The 23437-nt window shown below is 40.2% G+C and overlaps 2 protein-coding genes across 2 annotated transcripts in view; both read right to left on the bottom strand.

The window, feature by feature from the left end:
- Positions 1-3004: 3004 nt before the first annotated feature.
- LOC135465461 (b(0,+)-type amino acid transporter 1-like) lies at positions 3005-17045 on the bottom strand. The gene is made up of 13 exons (XM_064742701.1): positions 16905-17045; positions 14998-15225; positions 14659-14760; positions 13609-13897; positions 12653-12822; positions 12233-12332; positions 11447-11491; positions 10869-10992; positions 9872-9975; positions 9428-9524; positions 8694-8843; positions 4867-5035; positions 3005-4311 (listed from the first exon to the last, which is right to left on the bottom strand). The coding sequence occupies exons 1-13, from the start codon at positions 16933-16935 to the stop codon at positions 4250-4252; spliced, it is 1671 nt and encodes a 556-aa protein (XP_064598771.1). The 5' UTR covers positions 16936-17045; the 3' UTR covers positions 3005-4249.
- A 1864-nt stretch (positions 17046-18909) lies between these two features.
- The window catches only part of LOC135465708 (ankyrin repeat domain-containing protein 27-like), a 30133-nt gene continuing 25605 nt past the window's right edge, over positions 18910-23437 (bottom strand). Inside the window, exons 24-27 of the mRNA XM_064743023.1 lie at positions 22623-22742; positions 21428-21586; positions 20945-21050; positions 18910-20251 (exon numbers count right to left, since the gene is read on the bottom strand). Of these exons, the coding sequence (XP_064599093.1) occupies positions 19728-20251; positions 20945-21050; positions 21428-21586; positions 22623-22742 (909 nt within the window). The 3' untranslated portion in view covers positions 18910-19727. The remainder of the gene's footprint in view (positions 20252-20944; positions 21051-21427; positions 21587-22622; positions 22743-23437) is intronic.

The following is a 23437-nucleotide window of genomic DNA, read 5'->3' as shown; positions in this document are numbered from 1 at the left end:
ATTGTAAATGCAGGTCCACGAAAACGTGCTTTATTTTGTTCCAAAGTTTGACGAACTGAAGGCTTAATATTATTCTAGGAGCCTCCGTGGCTCAGTTGATTAACGCGCTAGCACAGCGTAATGACCAAGGAGTCTCTCACCAATGCGGTGGCTGTGAGTTCAAGTCCAGCTCATGCTGGCTTCCTTCGGGCTCTTAGTGGGAAGGTCTGTAGCAACCTGCGGATGGTCGTGGGTTTCCCTCATGGTTCTGCCCCGTTTCCTCCCACCATAATGCTGGCTGTCGTCGTATAAGTGAAATATTCTTGAGTACGGCGTAAAACACCAAAATAGATAAATAAATAACAATAAATTATTCTAACATAATACATATTTTTCTGTGCTTGTCACCATCGTAAACCTGGAAAATTATTGGAAAGACTTTCAATACTTTGCTTTATTAAAAGAATGAATAAAGTTTATGGACTAATTCTTCGAAAATTCTTGCGCGCAAATGCGACCCAGAGCTAATTTTAAAATATTTACATTTTTGTATCTGCGGTGGCCAAATGGTCGATCAGTATAATAAACTGTGCATTTAATGTGCCTGGAATCGGAGTCGAAATTTTAGAAACAATTTGCGGGGAAGGGAGTACCCCTTATACACAAGAAGTGCCAAATTAATTAAAACAGATCTTATATACACTATAACAAGAACATAACCAAATATGATTTCTGACACGGGCGCATGATGTGTTTAAAAAACAATATTACGGGGAATTATTAGTTTTATCGTGTGGAAGAAGCAATTAGACATCAAGTAGAAAAGAGAATTCATCTTTCCTGTCATTTAGAGGTCTCATCTCACAACAGAATTGTTGATAACATGTATAATAGATTTATAGCATAATAGATTTATAGCATAATAGATAAATAGATTTATAGCATAAATCCACATATATACTCACAATCATCTGTCGAAAGTGCTGGGTTGTCCATTTTTTTTAATCTGTCAGCTTATCTCTATACTGTCTATGCTCTCTCAGATAACAGTACTCAATGCAATCCATGCAAACAGACAGTGTTTCACATCTATTATCACAAATTTAGGTTCACATACAGGATAAATATGACATGACAAGAGCTCGTAGTTACCCTGCATGAGGAAATATTTGCGCATACAATAAAATTTATTTTTATACTTCGGGATTAAGAGGTTTATTAACCTTTTCTGTTTTTGTTTTGTTTTTTTTTTTATTTAGAAATAGCCTACATGACTGATATAAAATTTAGTGTTCTTTTCAATCCCTATGAAACACGGGCCGCGGGTTCAAACCCTGCCTTGGACAGGGAATTTGCAGGTTCTCCCACTCTCTGATTTTTTTGTTTGGCCTTGGGGACAATAAGAGGTCGGCGCTCATATGGCCGCTTCCGCCGTCTAACCTTCAGCGAAGATCACTTGCCTTCCACCATATGGTGTGCACGACTGTCCTTCACATGTGGGGAAAAGTTCGGCGGTTACTTGTGAAAATGTCCTATCGTATACGTAACCAAATTCGGTTAACACACATAATACACCATTCCAAGCATATACATAATGCCATTCTTAACACATACAAAATGATATGCGTCAACAATCCGTTCAACTAGCACAGAAAGCACAACTTGCAGTATAGACAGGCGTCAGTATAGGCAAATAACTAGTTGGGGGGGGGGGGGGCGTGGCATGTACCTGATGCACAAAAAGCACAACTTGTAGTATAGACAGGCGTCAGTATAGGCCAATAAGTAGCTGTTGTGGGACGTGGCATGTACCAGATGCTTTCAACCGATTTATTGATTTGCTGGTGTTAAACGCCGGGTACTCGGGATTTTTTCACTTACATGTATATAACGGCTGTCAGGTTAATGTCTTGCTGATTTATTTGATTGGTGATTGACGACATATTAAAGAACGTTTCACTTAAATGACAGCGGTCAGAATTATGGTGGGAGTCAGCTGGACAGATCCCGGCGGAAAAGCACGACCTTCAGGTTTATGGGTGGAGTAAACCAGGCTGACGAGTAAACCACCGACCTTCGGTAAATACCTGTGAAACCCCCTAAGTCTGACAGCTGGATTTGAACTTGCTGCCTCAAGGGTCTGATAGTCGCAAGGGCTTGATAAAGTTGCAACAAACCAGCGCTTTAATCATCTGAGCCAGTGGGTCTCCCGGGTGTCTTTTAATAAGACGGTGTTCCAGTGAGCCGGCATTGGGTCCCACCTATCACATAAAGGCACCGTGATGAAAACAATGTTAAAAGAGGGTTTAACCCCTTGCAATCACTCTCGATATGATAATTTGTAAAACTAACTACTATATATTAGGTGCGTTTCGAGTTCGAACTCTTTAATGACTAAAGATAGAAAAAGCCTTATTATATCATGTGACTTGTCAAAAAAGTTAGGCATGAATTACTGATCACATTTACTATAATGTGGGTGTAAGCACAGTTGGTAGAGCGGTCGCTCTGGGAGCGGTAGATCCAGGGTCAATAATGGGTCGAGTCACACCTGACACCTTAAAGGAGGAAGTTGTAACTTCCTCGCTTGGCGTTCATCATGAAGGGATAGTGCAACGACTGGTTGACCTGTATCAGTATAATGGCTCGGGCGGGGCTCCATACTTGCCCCGTGAAGCAGCACTAGCACTAGCACCTGCAACAAGGAAGCACATTACATGCACCCTATATGATACATTCTTCGTCATATGACTGAGAAATTGTTAAGTACGAGGTTAAACCCCAAGCACTCACTCACTAATATGGGTGTCTGGCAAAATTTTCACAAAAAGTAATTTGCTTAGACGAACGACGGAGAAAACTGAGAAGCTAAATGTTTATGAACTTGCAAAGTCCCTAATCGAGGAGTCATTGGTGCTTCTGGAAGACGGCGAGATAAGTGATTGATAAATTAATGCCAACATTCAACATTCTTAAAGGGTAGGAAGTGATAAATAACATGGAGCTAAATGGCCAAATGCTGCATGATTTTTGCAGATTCCTAAAGTTTAGAGTACCACAGGGCATTGAAACTGTCATGTCTGAAGGCTAGACACATTCTGGTTACAAAAACAATTTCTTACCTAAAATTATATGTTTCATTTTTCATGCTTAAATCATCTTCAATGCCTATGCCTTCTGGCTAAATTCCAGTGTGTTTTCAACTCCTGTACGAGGAAACCGGGCAGAACCAGGAGGAAACCCACGACCGTTGCTGGTTGCTGGAAGACATTCCCACATAGGGCCGGGGATGGGATCATACTGGACTTGAACTAACAGTCACCACATTGGTGAGAGGCTCCTGGGTCACTGCGCCGCGCTAACGTGCTTAATCGCCTCCGCCACGGAGGCCCCTCCAGCAGTCACGTTACCAAAGAGCTTGCTGATGATTGGCTCAGAGCAGCTATGACATCACTGCAAAACTATGAATAAGTTGCCTAACATTTTCCACAATCACGTGATAGAGTAGGACTATATTTACCTTCAACGACAAAATAGTTCGAACTCTAAAACCCCCTATTAAAGAGGTACTGCATAGAAATTAAAATCAGAACAGCGACGACAGTGTGATATCTGGTAAATGATCACACCTGACCGGTGAAATGCGACCTCTTGTCAGTTTATTGCTGTTAGGGTTTTATTCTAACATGTAATTCTAACATTCTTCATGTAAATGCTTAAAGTGATTAAAAAGCAGAAAAAAAACAATAAAGTGCGTTATATGAAAGTATTAGTTTAAATAACAAACCGCACATTGCAAGATTATTAAGGCGTATGACAAAGCATATCAAAAAATAAAAGGAAAGCGCTTAAAGCTTACATCTGTAGCCCAGGATCCAAATGCCGATTCTACAAACAACTTCTGACTCGAGTCAAAATTTGAAATTACGATATTAAAGCTTATTTTTTCAGCATTAGAAACCAAATTTTGGCCACCTCATCAATATTATCTTAAGACAAATGTGTCCAATTTTCAACTTTAGTACCAAAAAGTAAGCACTGTGAAGGAGTTTTAAAAGCTGACCTAAGTCAGACATGGCTTTGTGGGATCGGTCACATAAAATTACAGTACACACAAAGCCACATGTTCCACGTTTATCAAAACCAACGTTATCATCCTTCATGAGCGACTCGTTCCAAGGTTTTCAAGGGCCAACCTAATCAACAGTTTATCCGACCAGCCACTAGCTTTAAAATCCATAATACATTTTATAAGACAAAGCCACTGATTTTAGGGTTCAAATTTACTCGGTGCCACCTGCAGAAACAACTGAGCCCTCGTAATAAGAGAATCTGAAACAGAAAACGATTCATGGTTACACCTGATCTAAACGGGTCCGACATTTGCACGCCAGTATTACCATAAAACAGCGTTAAAGTCTTTAATCATAAGACCCATTTCCAAAACATCAAACACCAATTCTCAAAGGAATATGAAAGAAATAATATAATTATACATGTAGCACATAAAGACAAAGAACCTTTGTTACATCCGGATCATATCAAGAACACGGGCATTACGTAACAATCACAGCAATAAATATTAAGAACCCATATACAGACGGTTTCAACCTGATAATCGCAAGACCTATTTAATCCAAAACAACGTAAAATCTAAGTTTTCAAATAAATATTTGTGAAATAGTATATAAATGGCAAATAAAGAAACAGAACCGCCGCTGCATTCATATCCTATCAACAACCTGGGCGTTATATCATGATCAAAGAAATAAATATCAAGAAACCAAATGTAGGGCTGTGAACATATGGTATCAGGATTAGAGGGTAAGTGGCGATCTGTCAGGGTTTCAAATGTGTCTAGGAAATACAAATGAGACTATCACTCACCCATGCAGCCGAGTTTGAGCTTGAAGTGAACAAACGGCACGTATAAAATCAGTCCGCAAAAGATAATTAAGGCTGCGTAGAGGAACTCGATCTGAGGGTCTTGAACGATGGGAGCCACAACGAGGTACCCAGAGATAAGAACAAGTACAGCTGGTATCACAACAGGAACCTGCAGGGAAAAGTCAGATGAAAATTATATCGTCCTGAGTAAACATGATACAACATCAAAAACGAATGATATCACAATAGGGACTTGCGAAATATGGGAAATGAGAAGAAGAAAGATTGGTATCATAAGATGAACCTGGGAAATTAGGAGAAGAGACAAAGAATGATCGATATCACTACAGGGGCAGGAGAAAATTAGAAGAGACCCAGAAGGATTGGTGTCATAATAGGAACCTCATAAAATAAGAAACCAGACCAGAAATGAAGGATATAACAATAGGGACCTGAGAAATTAGAAGAAGAGAGGATAAAAGATCGATATTACCATAGGGGTGTGAGAAATTAGGAGAAGAAACCAACAAGGATTGGTGTCACAATAGGAACCTCAGAAAATAGGAAATCAGGCCACAATATGGACCTGAGAAAAATAAAAGGTGAGACGGAGAAGGATTAGTATCGCAGCATGAACCTGAGAAAGTAAGAGAAGAAACGAAGAAAGATGTATATCAGAATAGGACCTGAGAAATTAGAAGACGAGACCAAGACGGATTGGTATCAAATTGGAACCACAGAAAATGGGAAATCAGACCAGAAATGAATGATATCATAATAGGGACCTGAGAAATCAGAAAACGAAACCAAAACAACAGATTGGTATCCGAATAGGAATCTGTTAAAGTAGGAAATGAAACCAAAAATGGATGATATCATAATAGGGACCGGAGAAAAAATAACAGGTGCTGAGACGAAGAAAGACATGAGCCAATAGACGAGACCAAGAATGACCTCCATCGCAACAGCGACATAGGACATTAAGACATCAGATAATGAATAACAGCTGTATCACGATAGGGCCAGAGAACATAGGAGACGAGATCACTAATCACCGGTATCAAAATAAATAGCTTTAAAAAACGATTTGGACAAGTAGAACCAACATCCCACTAGGGTTATATAAACCAGAGTAAGATCAATATCACAATAAGGGGCTAGAAAAAGGAATGATTGGAAAAGCATTATGAACCTGGTAAACACTAAACAGAAGTAAGAATGTCCGGCATCACAACAGTTTCTTCAAAACGACTGGGAGCATATGGTGGTATCACAACAGTTTCTCCAAAACCACTGGAGCATATGTTGGTATCACAACAGTTTTCTCCAAAACGACTGGAAGCATATGGTGGTATCACAACAGTTTCTCCAAAACGACTGGAAGCATATGGTGGTATCACAACAGTTTCTCCAAAACGACTGGAAGCATATGGTGGTATCACAACAGTTTCTCCAAACGACTGGAAGCATATGGTGGTATCACAACAGTTTTTTCAAAACGACTGGGAGCATAAGTTGGTATCAACAACAGCTTCTCCAAAACCACTGGGAGCATATGTTGGTATCACAACAGTTTCTCCAAAACGACTGGGAGAATATGGTGGTATCACAACATTTTCTCCAAAACGACTGGAAGCATATGGTGGTATCACAACATTTTCTCCCAAAACCACTGGGAGCATATGGTGGTATCACAACAGCTTCTCCAAAACGACTGGGAGCATATGGTGGTATCACAACAGTTTCTCCAAAACCACTGGAAGCATATGGTGGTATCACAACAGTTTCTCCAAAACCACTGGAAGCATATGGTGGTATCACAACAGTTTCTCCAAAACCACTGGAGCATAAGTTGGTATCACAACAGTTTCTCCAAAACGACTGGAAGCATATGTTGGTATCACAACAGTTTCTCCAAAACCACTGGGAGCATATGGTGGTTGTCACAACAGTTTCTCTAAACGACTGGGAGCATATGGTGGTATCACAACAGTTTCTCCAAAACGACTGGGAGCATATGTTGGTATCACAACAGTTTCTCCAAAACCACTGGGAGCATAAGTTGGTATCACAACAGTTTCTCCAAAAACTACTGGGAGCATAAGTTGGTATCACAACAGTTTCTCCAAAACCTTACTGGAGCATATGTTGGTATCACAACAGTTTCTCCAAACGACTGGGAGCATATGTTGGTATCACAACAGTTTCTCCAAAACCATTGGGATCATATGGTGGTATCACAACAGTTTCTCCAAAACCACTGGGAGCATATGGTGGTATCACAACAGTTTTCTCCAAAACCACTGGGAGCATATGGTGGTATCACAACAGCTTTTCCAAAACGACTGGGAACATATGGTGGTATCACAACACTTCTCCAAAACCACTGGGAGCATATGGTGGTATCACAACAGTTTCTCCAAAACCACTGGGAGCATATGGTGGTATCACAACAGTTTTTTCTCCAAAACCACTGGGAGCATATGGTGGTATCACAACAGTTTCTCCAAAACCACTGGGAGCATATGGTAGTATCACAACAGTTTCTCCAAAACCACTGGGAGCAAATGGTGGTATCACAACAGTTTCTCCAAAACCACTGGGAGAATATGTTGGTATCACAACAGTTTGTCCAAAACCACTGGGAGCATAAGTTGGTATCACAACAGTTTCTCCAAACGACTGGGAGCATATGTTGGTATCACAACAGTTTCTCCAAAACCACTGGGAGAATATGGTGGTATCACAACAGCTTCTCCAAAACCACTGGGAGCATATGTTGGTATCACAACAGTTTCTCCAAAACGACTGGGAGAATATGGTGGTATCACAACAGTTTCTCCAAAACGACTGGGAGCATATGGTGGTATCACAACAGTTTCTCCAAAACGACTGGAAGCATATGGTGGTATCACAACAGTTTCTCCAAAACCACTGGGAGCATATGGTGGTATCACAACAGTTTCTCCAAAACGACTGGGAGCATATGGTGGTATCACAACAGCTTCTCCAAAACCACTGGGAGCATATGGTGGTATCACAACAGTTTCTCCAAAACGACTGGGAGCATATGGTGGTATCACAACAGTTTCTCCAAAACCACTGGGAGCATATGGTGGTATCACAACAGTTTCTCCAAAACCACTGGGAGCATATGTTGGTATCACAACAGTTTCTCCAAAACCACTGGGAGCATATGGTGGTATCACAACAGAGTGATGGAACACAAGGACAGGAAAATAACTACTGGAGAACAAAAATTTCTAGTATTTCCGTGTAAATCTCTCTGTTATCGAATTTCATTCACATGCGAGGACTTCTATGGCCGAGTGGTTAGCGTGCTAGCGCAACACAGTGACTCAGAAACCTCTTACCAAAGCCCTTGCTGTACATACTGGTGCTTGTCACCAATACATTAGACACACTTTACGAGCCCTGAAAAAGTTTTTTTGTGTGAACCTAATCACGACCAGATTTCGCTCACCTTGTACGGCCTGTCCCATTTTTTTCTTTCGTGTGAACCTCATTATGATCAGATTTTATTCACTTTGTATGAACTTGACCAGTTTTCCGTGTGAACCTCATCAAGATCAGATTTCACCCATCTTTTTCCGTGATAACCTCTTAACGAACAGTTTTCACCCACCTTTCTCTGTGTGAGCCCCATCACGATCAGATTTTATCGACTTTGTATAACCTGGTACAGTTTTCCGTGTGAACTTCACCACGATTAGACTTCACCAACATTTTTCCGTGTGAACCTCATCACGATCACACTTCACGCACCTTTTTCCGTGTGAATCTCATCACAATCAGACTTCACCCACCTTGTATGGCCTGGCCCAGTCTTTCCGTGTGAACCTCATCACGATTAGCCCCAGGAAAGTAGCACCGTTAATCATCCAGGCTGTGAAGCTGAAGAAGTTGATCAGTCTGCTGATGTTCCCAGGTAAGATCAGTATCAGCGAGATCACTGTCTGTAGAAAAAATACATGAATACGCTTTTAGTAATAGCGGTTGCACTCTTTCGTAGCATAAATAAATGACATAAAGCATAGGGTGTAAAACCAGAGCAGGGACGACAGTGTGATAATTGGCAAATGGTCACACCTAACCGGTGAAGTACGGCCATTTGTCACTTTACATCAGTTACGGTTTTATTCTAACTGTTCATGCACATGCTTAAACTGACTCTTTTTGTTCGGTTCATACAATCGTGTCGCGTCACAACGGATTTGCCCCAGATCAAAAAGGTCCCAGGCTCGAATCAAGTTCTCCTTGGTTTGACGTCTTTAAGCAGTTTTAAGTCTTTTTGAAAGACCTTTTGTAAAGTAGGCTACATAACAAAGTGCGGTGGTTTACCCATATTTCCGCCACATATAAACTTGGCCGCTGTCAGATACGTGAAAAATAACTGATATGGCCAAAAAAATAGAAGTGAAAAAAGTAATTTAATGACTGTATTTTGTGTTCTTCTGAATCATATCACAAGGGTGGTATTTCTGTGATTGATTGATTCGGTTATTTAATTTTTTTGTTCATATAATACATCACTACTTACTGTGAATATAAGCGAACACCACGGTGTTAACTGGTGCACGTGGACATAGGAGAGTATGCTGGGGAAATGCCCCGCCCGTGCCGCCACATAAAACAACCTGCAAAACGCCCACAGAACATAATACCAAGATGTCTTCTGTGCTGATTACGGCTCATAGATTATCACTTATCGTTTTATGCGCCTAAATTACTAATGGTGGGGTTTAATCACGAAAGATTAGGAATTTGACCGAATCCAAATAACAACCGATAGTCTGTAAAGTTTCCCGTGAAAAATGTTTTAAAATCAGAGCAAAGCGTCCATTAATAGAACTCACGTTCATAAGGAAGAGAAGGAGAAGAATATAGCTATTCAAACAGAGTAAGCCGAAACACTGAGTTCCAAAAATGTTACTTATGGCCACGTAAGCAGATGGTGTTTCAATAAATCACACGTTTAGCTTACCTCCCCCCGGTGAAACAGGAGCCATTGAGAGCACCAAACGTGGAACAAGCCACAGCCAGTGGAATGACAGTAGACACAGACCCGAGTACTCGGTCACCCCAGCTCTGAAAACAAAAAAGGTACTTTACTACCAGTAGGAACTGGACTTGAACTCAGAGACCGCATTGATGAGAAGCCCCTGGGTCATTGTGCTGGATGCATCGTTAACCAAGTAGCAAAGGAAGCCCCCATAGACGCTTGAACGTTGGTATTTCCATCTGACTGAATACCGGCTCAGTAATTGTACTGCATAACAGGAAAATCACTTCATTTTTTCAGTAATTGTACTGCATAACAGGAAAATCTTACTTCATTTTTGATTAACAGAACGTGAGCTGAGTCTAATGACTTGCTGTTTATTTATTTGATGTCTAACCATATATATATATATATGTGCCCCAAGGGGAAAGGGACTGAACAGCACCTCATGATTTAAAGACAAGCACCATAACCACATCGGTCACGCTTTGTCCGCTCTCTAATGATGACTTTCGGAATACGACAAATGAGGTTAAAATTAAGCTCCTGATGGATCCTTTGCAGCTTTGTAAAGAAGTGTGTCAGGCATATAGCGAGTTTTCTCCACCTCTTTGGTACACAAGCCTGAACACAGATGCCGGTTGTAGCTTTGTAAGGAGGTGTGTTAGGTATACAGCGAATTTTCTCCACCTCTTTGGTACATAAGCCTGAAAACGGATGCCTGAAAACAATTGTGTTTATGAAAACACCCCTTTGGAGAAAATGGTTAGGCCCATTTTCTCCACGTTATTGATGATGGACGAAGGTTAATCGGGTCGAGTCAGCTCGGTCCCGTTTTGTTTCACATGTACATTATGGATGTAATGATTTTGTCTAATACCTTTTTCAAAAATCTCAGACACCTATTTTCAGGTTTAGATACAGGGTAAAATATGAATCAAATAAGTAAATATATTATCTATAGGTTTATATCATCTACCACAGCGACAGCCGGTGAGGCTAGTAAGATGTCCTTTGACAACACCGTCAAATAAGAAATGTTTGTAAGAAGGTAGATGACCATGACGAGAGGCAGAGCAATCCAAATGGCACGAGGCAGGTTCCTAAAACAAGTAAAACTTTGATTATTTATATTCTTCTTTCCATATGAAGCAATGAAGCTCCATATGTAATGAAGCCATTGTTGCTCTTTGCTATCCACAGTAACACGCATATCAAATTAAACGATTAATATCTGTACCGTAGGAGAAATATCGATTAATAGCTAAGTCGGAAAATATATCTGTTTCTTGATTGTTTAGTCAGTCAATTTTTAGAAAGGAATAAAATGAAGAAAACATTAAGGAAACAGGGATGATGTGATTGCTAGAAGCTGGAATGAAGCCAAACGAACGTAAACAGCAGAGGTTTTAATGTATATGAAGAGTGTGGTACGGTATGTATGAACTTATTTTCATTCACATAATTTGTATCAATACGTCTGAATTGATAATTATTTTGATATAACAATTTGATACATAAATATATTTATCTCAGATACTTTAGAAATTGTCATACACGTTTGGGTTGACCAGTTCTTCAGTGAGATAGTTTAAGGAATTCCTGAAATGAAAAAAAAAAACATAAGGGAAAGTTTAACGGACGAAAGTTTGCAACGGTTTTATTGAACAATGCTTCTATTTAAATTGAGAGGGGGAGGGGTGGGGGGGGGGTGGGGGTCACTGAACTTAAAATGTTTCACCTACCCAACCAGTGGTAGGGTTAATGAGAAAACTCTTGCAACACCGCCAGCTACAGGAAAGGCCTTATGGCACAATGCCGGAGCAGGCAAGCTTAAACCTGGATTTGTATGAACTCACAACCTCTTTTTTTTTTTGGCCAAAAATTCATTTCAGCCAAAATCATAAAAAATTATAAAAATTAAATTGTGAATACGCAGGCATCTCTTTGGACCTACAGTGTGTTACTTAGTGTGGGTGTGCAGATTTGAAGGAAAACACCCATTATCATCATCAAAATTCCAAAGTCCGTCAAAAGTTAAGTTTAGGTATGCACATAAATATACTCTCAGTGTACCATCCATCCAAAGCCCAACCCGTCATTACTTAAATGTGGGTGTGCATATAGATATACTCCATTACCATCCTGCAAAAGCCCAGAGCCCGACATTACTTCAGCTTTAGGTTGGAGAAGGTTGTGCCCCTTTAGAGCCAAACTAAGTCCAAAACACGCCATTACTCAAGCTTTGGAGCTGAGAGAGTTGTACCCCGTTACAAACACACTAAAGTCTGAAGCCAGTCATTACTTTAATGTGGTTGTGCACATAGATATACCGCCCATTACCATCCATCAAAGGCCCAGAGCCCGCCATAAAAAGCCAAAGCTATCACGGAAGGATTAGTTTCGGAATCTTCGAAGCCCGTGGCGATGTAGCCTGTGTTTCCTACAAGAAGAAAGCGTTTCCAATCAAATCAAATAGACACACATATATATATATATATATATATATATATATATATATATATACATAAGACATGCATATCTTAAAGCAATATAGAATGACTGATCGATTTAAGCCAAGAGCTTATCAAAACCTGACTCAAATAATTTAGACTGACTCAAAAGTAGCAGAAACATCATTAAATATATTGACAAATGACAAAGGAATTCCTTTTCAAAGCCATCAAAAAGAGTTTAAATAAATAAGTCTGTTCAGTTGCCGATTAAATTGAAGTAAGATAGGGCCAAATTAAGGATATATACCTTGTGCAAGTTTTACAATCCCTCCGACGATGATGACAATAAGAGCGATGACTTTTATTAACATGAACACAACTTGAACCCGAGCCGCTAGTTTTGCGCTATAGCAGTTCACAATTGCAACAGTCACTGCAATGACCCAATAAGAACTGCTCAGGAAAAAACGCCAATTTTTTTATAGATCGATAGTACGATATCATTGTAATACGATTAATAAAGAACATCAAGTCAACAACTTTTTTAATATACCCTTTCTTAAAAATAAAATTCCGTGTAAACAAATGTGTTTTTGAAAAAGTTTTTAAAGACGTCCATCAACAGAATTAACAGCAGATGGTGGTCATTGCCTTGTAATTTGCTTGTTTCTGCCATGTTGGAACTAAAACTATCTATAGCATGACGATTTTAGCATGTCATCAACTTTCCCTTTACCGTACAAGGGTGATATGTGATGTCCTTGGAGGGTTAGAAATTCTTCTGTTTTAACTGATGAACGGTGTTTCTAAGTGGCAATCGGGGGCACGTAGGCCTGTAACGGTTGCAAACTGTTTAATTTACATTTGAGACACCAGTCAAAATAACTTTTGAAACACAAGCTGTGGTCGCCAGTCTAAGTGACATTTGAAATATTTACAAATAACGGTTACGGCCACCAGTTTAACTTACATGTGAGATACTTAGATATAACGGTTGCGGACCCTATTTCAAGTGACAAGTGAGACACTTACGAATAACGGTTACGGCCCTGTAACTTACATTTGATATACTTACGTAGAACGGTTGCGGCCACCGGTTCAAATGACATGTGAGACAATTACAAATAGCGGTTGCGGCCACCAGTTTAAGTGACATTTGAGACACTTACAAATAACGGTTGCAGACACCTGTTTAAGTGACATTTGAGATACTTACAAATAACGGTTGTTGCCCCCAGTTTAAGTGACATGTGAGACACTTACAGCAACGATTGCGGCCACCAGTTCAAGTGACATGTGCAACACTTACAAATAACGGTTGCAGCCACCAGTTTGAGCAGCAGTTGAGGCGGGCCGCACGCGTCAAACACAGGGGTGAGGACATACTGGGCAAAGCTCAGGGCGATGATGGCCTGAGAGGACGTCTTGGACATGATTATGCCGGTCCACACGCTGATGAAGGCGGGCACCGGGCCCAGGGACTCCTTGAGGTAAGAGAATTCTCCACCGGACTTATGAATCATCGTCCCTAGCTCGGCGAAACATAGGGCCCCTGAATTGTTATTCATAAGAAATATTAGATTTATACATCGGTGGCTTTAGTTCGTTCGTTTGTTCGTTCGCTCGTTTATTTGTTAATTTATATGCACTCTTGCTTTCTCCCCGGTCGTACATGAGAAATTCTGCCAGCAGCCTGTGGATGGTCGTGGGTTTCTCCAGGTCTCTGTCCGGTTTATTCCCACCACAAAGGTGGCCGCCATCGTGTAGGTGAAATATTCTGAAGTATAGCGTACAATACCAATCAAATAAATAAAAAAAAATCTTTAGTTGCTTCGTATATTGCGCCGGTATAATTATAGTGCTGCCGCACTGGAAAGCCCTGCTGAAGACACCAGGTATGAGCCCCAAAGTTAGCCCATTTCTTATATCTCCTTGTACGCTACGCGACAAACTGTCACCAGACAATGACATATTTCTACCAATCACAGAACCGATATACCGACAGAGGGGCTGTGAGTCCAACGAAGAGGTATCAAGAGTGGCAATTTAAAAATTCTGGGTGAGATCCGATTCGGGATTGCAGGTCGGTCCGAGCAATGAGTTCTCTTCAAGGTGTTTGCACACACGACATGAATCGAGATAAAATATACATAGTAAACGTGTTGTTGACTTTTTCCTGCCCTTATCCAAAGCTGAACGCACTTATAAAACAGATTATTCTTTATCGATCTAAAATTCTATGCAATTAATCGGAAAATAATTTTTATTAAACGCCACCAAACAGTAGATGGAATCAAGCCTGCGTGGCCTCACCACAAAGGGCGATAACTCCACAGCCAGTCCAGACAAGAAGAGAGGCGGCCACGGAACCTGTCCCACTCAGAACGCTCTTTGGAGAAATGAATATTCCAGATCCTGTATGAAGCAAACATCACAGCAGTTTGGAATTGTAAAAGAAACATACCGTCTTGCATTCACAGCTTAACAGCAGATATTTCTAGGGTAAAATAAATGCATGCTCATTGTGTCTCGATAATGAAAGCCCAGGTGATATTAAACGATACTGTAAAGCATTAGTGTTGTCTGAAACATTCTATCACATGAATAAATCCAACGTTGATATTTAATTGCCATTAGTGAAATACAGCTTACCAATCATTGTGCCCACTATGAAGGCTACGCCGCCAACCAAGCCAACTTGTTGCTTCATCTTCACATTTGCTTGATGTCTAATAGTTACAACGCTGTTCTCACCCACATCTGAACTAACAGCCCGATCCTCTGTCGCCGGACCATCGCCAGAGGTCCTTTCCCTGTGGGTAGCTTCACGTTTTCTTCTCATTGGGATGGAGTTGCCCCCATTGGCACGAGGTGACGTATCTATTAACAAGATGAAACAAGTTGTAAAAACAGAGGAGAAAATTCTATTTACATGAAACTAGATACTTGACAAATTACCTCTCGACTGAACTGGATTTGAACTCGCAACCTCATTAGCCAGGGGCTATAGTCGTCATGCAAGTTTGATGGCCGGATGGAGAAACACAAGAGTGCTCGGATTAAACCATCCACACACGCTGATTTCCTGGTGAACTTCCCCACAACTGATGACCGCCATATTATTGGAAGGCAAGTGTTTTCCTGTCAACTTCATACAATCCCTTCAGAACTCTAAAAGCAGGGGAATTTTGAAGTCCCTTGTCCGAGAATAGTATTGGATTCGCCTCTCCTGGCTATTAAAAAGTAAGCACGTGAACCGTTCCCGGCCTCTCGGGCACCAACCTGATTCATAGTTTACATCGGAAAATTATACTATTCTTTAATGAGAATGTATGTACCGAATAAAGGCATATTTTGACGGGTCGCCCCATGTGGTTAACATACGAGGTGTTCGTTCGACACCAGACATCGACAACAAACAGGAAATCATCGAGATTCAGCCGGGGGAACTTTCATTTGGCCATAATCGGTGGGACACGGCAACACCTCGTAAGTGCGTGTTGCTGGTTTTACATGAAATGCACTGGAAATCACTTGTGCAGGCACAGGAAGTCCGTGGGTTACTTGTCTGGTTTAATCGGTGGTCACTCCGGTTTGCTCCACTTTTGAAACTGGCCGCCGCCATACATACGTGAAATATTCTTGCGAATGGCATTAAAAATCCCTGCGATGTATTAAGTTAAATTAGTAAACATTTCCAATGTACCTATGTGAAATACTACGTGAATTCCATTGGTCTCGATTTCGAGCCATTCAAACAATGTGAAGATACCATCCACATCTACCAGTTAAATCCACGGCATATAGATATCAGGTGTGCAGAATTAAGTACGTTCATCGGGAAAATTCGAGCAATGGTTAAGCCCACAAATATTTACCCAAATGTTTGTTGGTATTTTTACGTAAAGATAGTCTGCTTGTATCTTGACGGCATCTGATTGAAGCTGGTTAGCCGATAAAGAAGGTGTTAAGGTACTGCAGAACCCCATGGAGAACGATGATTGGAGCTTTTGTTTCGCAGAGAAACGTAAACCGTTTGTATTAGGTTAGGTTGCCATGTCGCGAATTGTCGTTTCTACTCGTCGAATGAAAGGACAAGGTATGTTTCACACGGTTTGTACATGTGAATCTTTCGACTAAAATCACTTAACAATTCACGTGCCGTTACGACAAACTGCAATGTGTGAACGCGGCTTTAAAGTTGACCAACAGCAATATTGTGAAGTATGCCCATCAATACGTACAAAAACCGCGTTATAACGGTTCCATTTCTAGCATCGAATCGCAAAAACCGCTAAAATCCGTTTTAGTCAAATGGCACAAATCGTCGGAATAATCAAATAAATAAATAAATAAATTGAATCATCGGAAGAAGCTCATTTGATTAGTCGCATTCAACTAGTAGATTTAACAAATCGCATACACTGTGCATGTTTACGCGCCTTCACCATCTGTATAGTTCCGTTGTTTTGAGGACGCATTGGTGTGTCGAAGTTCACCAATGAGAGCATGTACATGTATTATGCATGCATGACATAAAGAACAAAAACATTACATACCCGAGCATTCCGAGTGAACACGATTGTTCATTGTCACCAGAAACAATCACAACATTCCACAGCTTTTTCAAATACGCCTACGTTTTCTGCACATATGTGCCTATGTGATCAAACAGTCTAGTAATTTAACCTATATAGGCCTATATACCGCAAGAGCAACAGCTAGCGTATATTAAGTTCTGTCATCGGTATGTTTACGACTATACAAGTATTACAGCATGTACACATGTAGGTATATAAATATAGGACTTTAAATCCCTTAAGACGATAGTATATGACCGATCAGGTGTGGGATGACAAAGATCAAGTTTCATATTTCAGCTTTTATCAGTTCATCTGATAATGGAAATCGGCATTAGCCTAAATATCTGCCTGAAGTGGAACCATATAGCGATATAGGTCCGGGAATCGGTCAGTTGTAGGCTTACTGTGTTGTAGGCCTATTCCGTCCTACTGTTTGCTTTCACCTTTAATATTACCTTCCATATAAAACAATTAATACGTAAGGTACTCGAAATTCCCATACAGTGCTGTTTTCGTGAGCAGGATATAGCTAACTGATTAACCTGCGATATTCCTAACTACGCTTGACCAATGAGGTAAAAAGGTATATCGCGTATCACGCTAATGTCGGTCGTTTACTCAGGGTGCCCTGGTTTCTTCCAATCATAAGCCGGACAGCGCTCATGTAAGTGGGACAAATTCCTGAGTACGGCGATACACACCATCGAGCTTCGAGGCACACGCGGTGCCGGTTCAATCCCGGATATAGAATGCGGATTTTTAGATTCCCCCGCTCTTGTTGACAATAAGAAGTAAACGACACTCGTGCGGCTGGTTGCGTTGTTATGACGTGCAAGACACACACACAGGAAAGTTTGACAGTATAAGGTGAATAACAGCTGGTAACAACATTACTACATCCAACTCAATACGTTACAACCGTCCCGGTGGAAACCACAGCCGGTGGCATATATATCCTTTAAGGAAATGTTAACAAAACACTAACTTCACGTCTACATATCATCTCCGACACATCTACAAAGTGCAATCACACTGTACGGTCCGTTCACAATAAATAACCCAAACTATTTTCATTCTCAGGTGTGATTCAGATTTATTAAAGTATAAATTACACTAAAGTGAAAATTTACTTCTCTAAATCATGCCTATTAAACCTGGAGTATAAACAATATCTTCTTTCTTGGAATGATCAAAACAGAAAATCAGCAATAAATTAAACTAAGCTCTGAAATTGCGATCGTAGATTCCACTATCCTGTAATGAAAACCTGAGAGTTAACATCTGATTTTAACTTAAACTTGGATATAATATATTTAGATCATCAAAAATGGCCAGTGCTAATAAACAGCTTCCCTGTCACTGCTTTTTTCTCATAAAATGCTTCGTTTGGCTCTGTTCCTACTAATGAGATTACAAAAGAGAAAAACAAAACGCTCATAGCACCAATGAAATCATTATTGCTCATTTTGATAGTCAAGAAGAGTTATTCAAAGTCCAGTTTGTTTTCAAGGGTGGGATTACTAATATCCACCTGTCGTATGCCACAGTGCAATGACAACGGGACAGACTGCATTCTGTATGACTGTTTTGGATTATTACCGTGTTTAAAATGGAATGGAATAATTTGGTTCATTCATACTCCCTAGCAGTACAAAGTACACACAGAGTAAATGTTGTCCAATAAAAACAGCCATGGATCTACACTGTAGGAAATTCATGCAAAACGCAGAAACTCTAGACCTGATATGCTGGGTTAAAGCCACAAATACCAGTTCCAAAATCTTTCATTTTCCGCAGGCATCCCACAGTTAACTATGTTAGGGCCAGCTTAAGCTACACATGGATATATTTTCACTTGGGGTTATTGCAGCAGGAGCCTGTAGAATAGGCAGACGTTAATAACCTCAAAAACAGCAATAGGCCTACATCTAGGCCACTGTCCAGCCAAAACATGGCCCTCACATGACCCCCCCCCCCCCCCCCCACCCTCTACACCAAATGAAGTGGTCAAGAAGTTATCATATGAGAGAAATCACTGAAAACTGTATCTAATGATACATGTATTTTCATTAATTTTGGGAATGAAAAGCAGTCAAGCAAGAAAACAATTAGAAATGGCAAAAATATATGCCCCCCATCCCCTACTCGAGGGAACCCACCTTTTTACAACATTTACATTTCTGGGTTTCAAAGGTGGAACAGGGGGATATTTCCCTCCCCACCCTTAAGTCTGGCTATTGACAAAATTATTATGAAGAACATTAGTGTACACTAAAACATACAACCACCTTTTCTGACTATAAATGCATGTCACAAAGAAAACTTCATAACATCAGCGTCCAAAATGTTCTAAAATGTTCATAATACAGGTAAATGTAAGTAGTCTTAAACACAGTTTTCAGACGGATGCCTGTTTTTGACAATATGCTCACCTTGATTTATCAAATATGCCAGTTACCCAAAGTGGCATCAAATTATTTTGCTATCAAAGAAAACTTGTACCAATTTCTACTGTAACTTCTGTCTGTACTTTGATGTCATCATGATGAGCTGGGAAAAGAATATTGGACGTCAATAAAAATTCTGTGGCTCACTTTCATAGAACTTTGTACATCAATTTTTCGTCACTTTTCGAAAATGACATCGCCTTCTGGCAATATAACGTAGGCGACATCTTTTTCGATAAAAGTTTCAAAAAATTGATTTACCATGTTTTGTAAAAATGGACACTGTTCAGGAAGCCCACTGCTCCAACAAACCTTTAGTTTTATCCTCGGGTCAGTTTTGAACATTCCTGCTTCAACCACAATCTAAAGCAGTTTTTTCTGCTGATGTTTCCACAGATTTCCCTGTAACAAATTCCTGATTTTCAGCCATAGCAGATGTTAATGTCACTCCAGTTCCTGTGACAGTCACCTCAGTGTCCCTTTCACTGCTTTCATCCAACACCTGATTACAAGCCAAGATGTCCTCTGTACAGGACTTTTTCTGAATCATATCCTCAAATGAGGAGTATCTGATCTCAGGACTATTCAGGTTATTAGTACAGGCTGCTGGCGTCCTTGAGATTGCCTTGTCAGAGGACTGAGTATTATTTGCACCAGAGGATTCACCCACGTTCTCCTTCATGATTCCCGAACCAGACTTAACAATGTTCCTTTCCAAACTTGTTCCACCTCCAAGATCATCAGCTTGAGGTGAAATCAACTCTCTTCCTGGTACTATCCCATTTTGTTGGCCAAACATCTTCACAACCTCAGCATTACCTGATGGACTCCTTTCTTTGGAGGAGCCCTTCATCTTGGTTTGGTCAGTATGAGGCCCTAAAACAATGAAAAATTGCAAAATAATAAACTGAAACATGCACCGATTTGTACAGATTTGCTCGGCAATATCACACTGAGTGAACAAAATTAAACACATTCTTCAGCAAAAGATGGAAAAATCTAAAATAGAAATTTGTGTTAAAATCAGGGTGAATAACACAGAATATCTTTTCCTAAAGTTGTTACAAGTCTTTTTGACGCATATGGCACTGTCAACAGATGTTGTTGGATTTTTTTTTTTTAAGTGTTTTAAAACAATCCTCGAGCAAACAATGTTTCCATCTTACCCCTTTAGACGCGATGGTGCGAACAAAACATATCCAAACCATATGCAAACAGAAAATCAAGTGTAGCAAGTCTGCATGGGGGACTGCATGTAGGCACAATTTGATAACTGTACATAACAACTGTACTTACCAGATGACACCACAGTCCCAGCCTCCTTTTAGTAAGGGCCTTGCACGGGGGACATAGGCACGACCTACTGACTACATAGCAACTGTACATACCCGATGACACCACAGTCCCAACTTCCTGGGAATAAGGGGCTTGCATGGGGGACATAGGCACGACCTGCTGACTACATAGCAACTGTACTTACCAGAGTCCACAGTCCCAACTTCCTGGGAGTAAGGGACTTGCATGGGGGACACAGGCACGACCTGCTGACTACATAGCAACTGTACTTACCCGATGACACCACAGTCCCAACTTCCTGGGAGTAAGGGGCTTGCATGGGGGACATAGGCACGATCTGCTGAAGGTGCATACTTAATAACTTGTGCATCGGTTTGTCCTGCAATAGTAAAACAGTCTTTTGAGTATTTTGCCATGCAATCCCCGTTCCCACTGCATGTACGTGAAGTCAACACTTCAGTGATTTCAAGAACTCAAGTTATTACACTTCCATGTACATATATCACTATCAAATCACTATCAATGATTTTTAATCTCTTCTTTCACTGTCACTATCCTGAACGCTTTTCTATCATTCTTTAACACAGTATTCCTCTTTACATAAGCGTACAATTATTACTGCGTCTGTGTTCTTTGATATAAAATTTCATTCCTTTCATCATTAATTGGTTTTACAGATACTTGATTAACTCGGTGATTTAGCCCGTGAAATCTGCAAACGTCAGCCAGTGCCATCTACACACTCTGAGTGCTCACCACAGCTAACTGTAGCGGGGTCAGATGCTTATTGTTGGTCACCATGACGAAGGCTCCAGCTTCCAGCAACACCCTGGCCACTTCCAGCTTGTTACCGGACACTGCCTCATGTAGAGGGCTGTTCCCACGGAAGTTGGTTTGGTTATAGTTGGCCCCACTCTGTAACAACAGCAACAACAGCTGGTATACATGCATAACCTGAAGTTCACTACCTAGATGTATGCAACTTCCCTATAGCTCTCCATGGTACAGGTACAGTACACATGTTACGTCACCAGTAGAAGCTCGCGCCACCTGCTGGAGAAACATGCCAACCACTTGGGTGGAAATTATGAGCTGAATCATGGGAAATATAATTGTAAACAGCTGCAACAAGAACTCGCCACACCTTGAAACCGAAACTCCATATTTAAAAACTACGATTTCGATAATCATTGTTGGTATGCAGTTATAAACTCACTGACTATTTTAATATTTCCAAGCAACTCTTAAAGAATTACTATCAAAGACATTATTGTCCTCTCACAAAACACTCTGTCTGTTGTCTATTTCAACACAACCATGTTTGGATCCCACCGTGCATCAGTTGTTTCTCAAACTTTAGCTGCGCAATAGAGAGAAAAAAAAAATACATGGCTGCGCAGATACGTCACATAATGTGTTTGAGATGGAAGAAAAGTGTAAAGTGCCGTGGAGACTAGCTATAGGGAAGTTGTACACTTCTAGGTAATGAACTTCTGGTATAACTTCCTAAGCTGGTTAGCTGTTTCCAGTGCGCATGATTAAAATTTCATGCAAGGATTTAGTTATTACATGACTCTGATCATTAAGATGTCTGTCTTCACAAGATACCCCATGGGTTTGTTATTCTGAAACTTATCTCCAACTTAAACAGAAAGCCTGTAGTATTTAGTCCCACTCTACATGAATGCGAAACAAACATTTATTTATTTGACTGGTGTTTTACGCGGTACTCAAGAATATCTCACTTATACGAAGGCGGCCAGCATTATGATGGGAGAAAACCGGGATGTGAAACATTATCTGATAAAATAAATATACACTGAGGATATATAATGAATGACCCAGCAAATTCATTACACGAGTGGTGTAATTTTCATTTGTTCTGAGCCTGTCGCAAATTATGGGATAAAAATATACTGAAATCACAACAGCCAACTAGTTTTGTTTCTACCTGTATAAGATAACGGACGGTATCTACTGCTCCTGTCATTGCTCCCCGGTGTAAAGGTGTGTTTCCCTGATAATCTCTTGTGTTCAGCTTAGCTCCTTTCTCCACCAGAATTTGAACAACCTGTCAAACAACAAGTGCACCCATTACAGGTTGGGCAACATGTGAATTTTGCTAGATTTATATTTCTACATGAGAAGCAGATAAAGGAATAATGACATAACAACATTTAATAATGACAAGACTGATTTACTTTGAGGATGGCTACAAATTACACACTGCAGTTAATGCATACTTTCATAAGACTTTTCACTAATTGTAAACGGTGGCAACAAGAACTAACCACACCTTGAAACTGAAACTCCGTATCTAAAAACTACGATTTCGATAATCATCGTTGGTATGCAGTTATAAACCCATTGACTATTTTAAAATTTCCAAGCAACACTAAAACAATTACTATCAAAGACAGTTCATGGGAACTTTCATGAGGTTTTTCACTCCTACTTGTTTATGATGCATTTATTTAAATGTTGTTAAAGGTTGAACGTTTGCACATGAGATTTTTTCTCTTATACAATGACAGAGAATTTTATGGGTGGAGTGCCCTTTAAATGGCTGAACAGTCTCTCTTCTAACATGATATCCTACTGGTACATACATGTACATGTAAATGAGCAAAAGCTACAAACATTCAATACCTTCTTATTAGTATACTAACCAACACATGTGCATTAAATTTTTTTTCTTTTCTTTCTTTCGCCAATTAGAAGACTTTCAGCCACACTTTCGCTCTCACCACAACTCGCATTTTTATA

This window comes from Liolophura sinensis, chromosome 5 (genome assembly GCF_032854445.1).
Source record: "Liolophura sinensis isolate JHLJ2023 chromosome 5, CUHK_Ljap_v2, whole genome shotgun sequence".
Taxonomy (NCBI): domain Eukaryota; kingdom Metazoa; phylum Mollusca; class Polyplacophora; order Chitonida; family Chitonidae; genus Liolophura; species Liolophura sinensis.
Note: the sequence above shows the minus strand (reverse complement) of the source record. Positions and strands in the feature narration are given on the sequence as shown.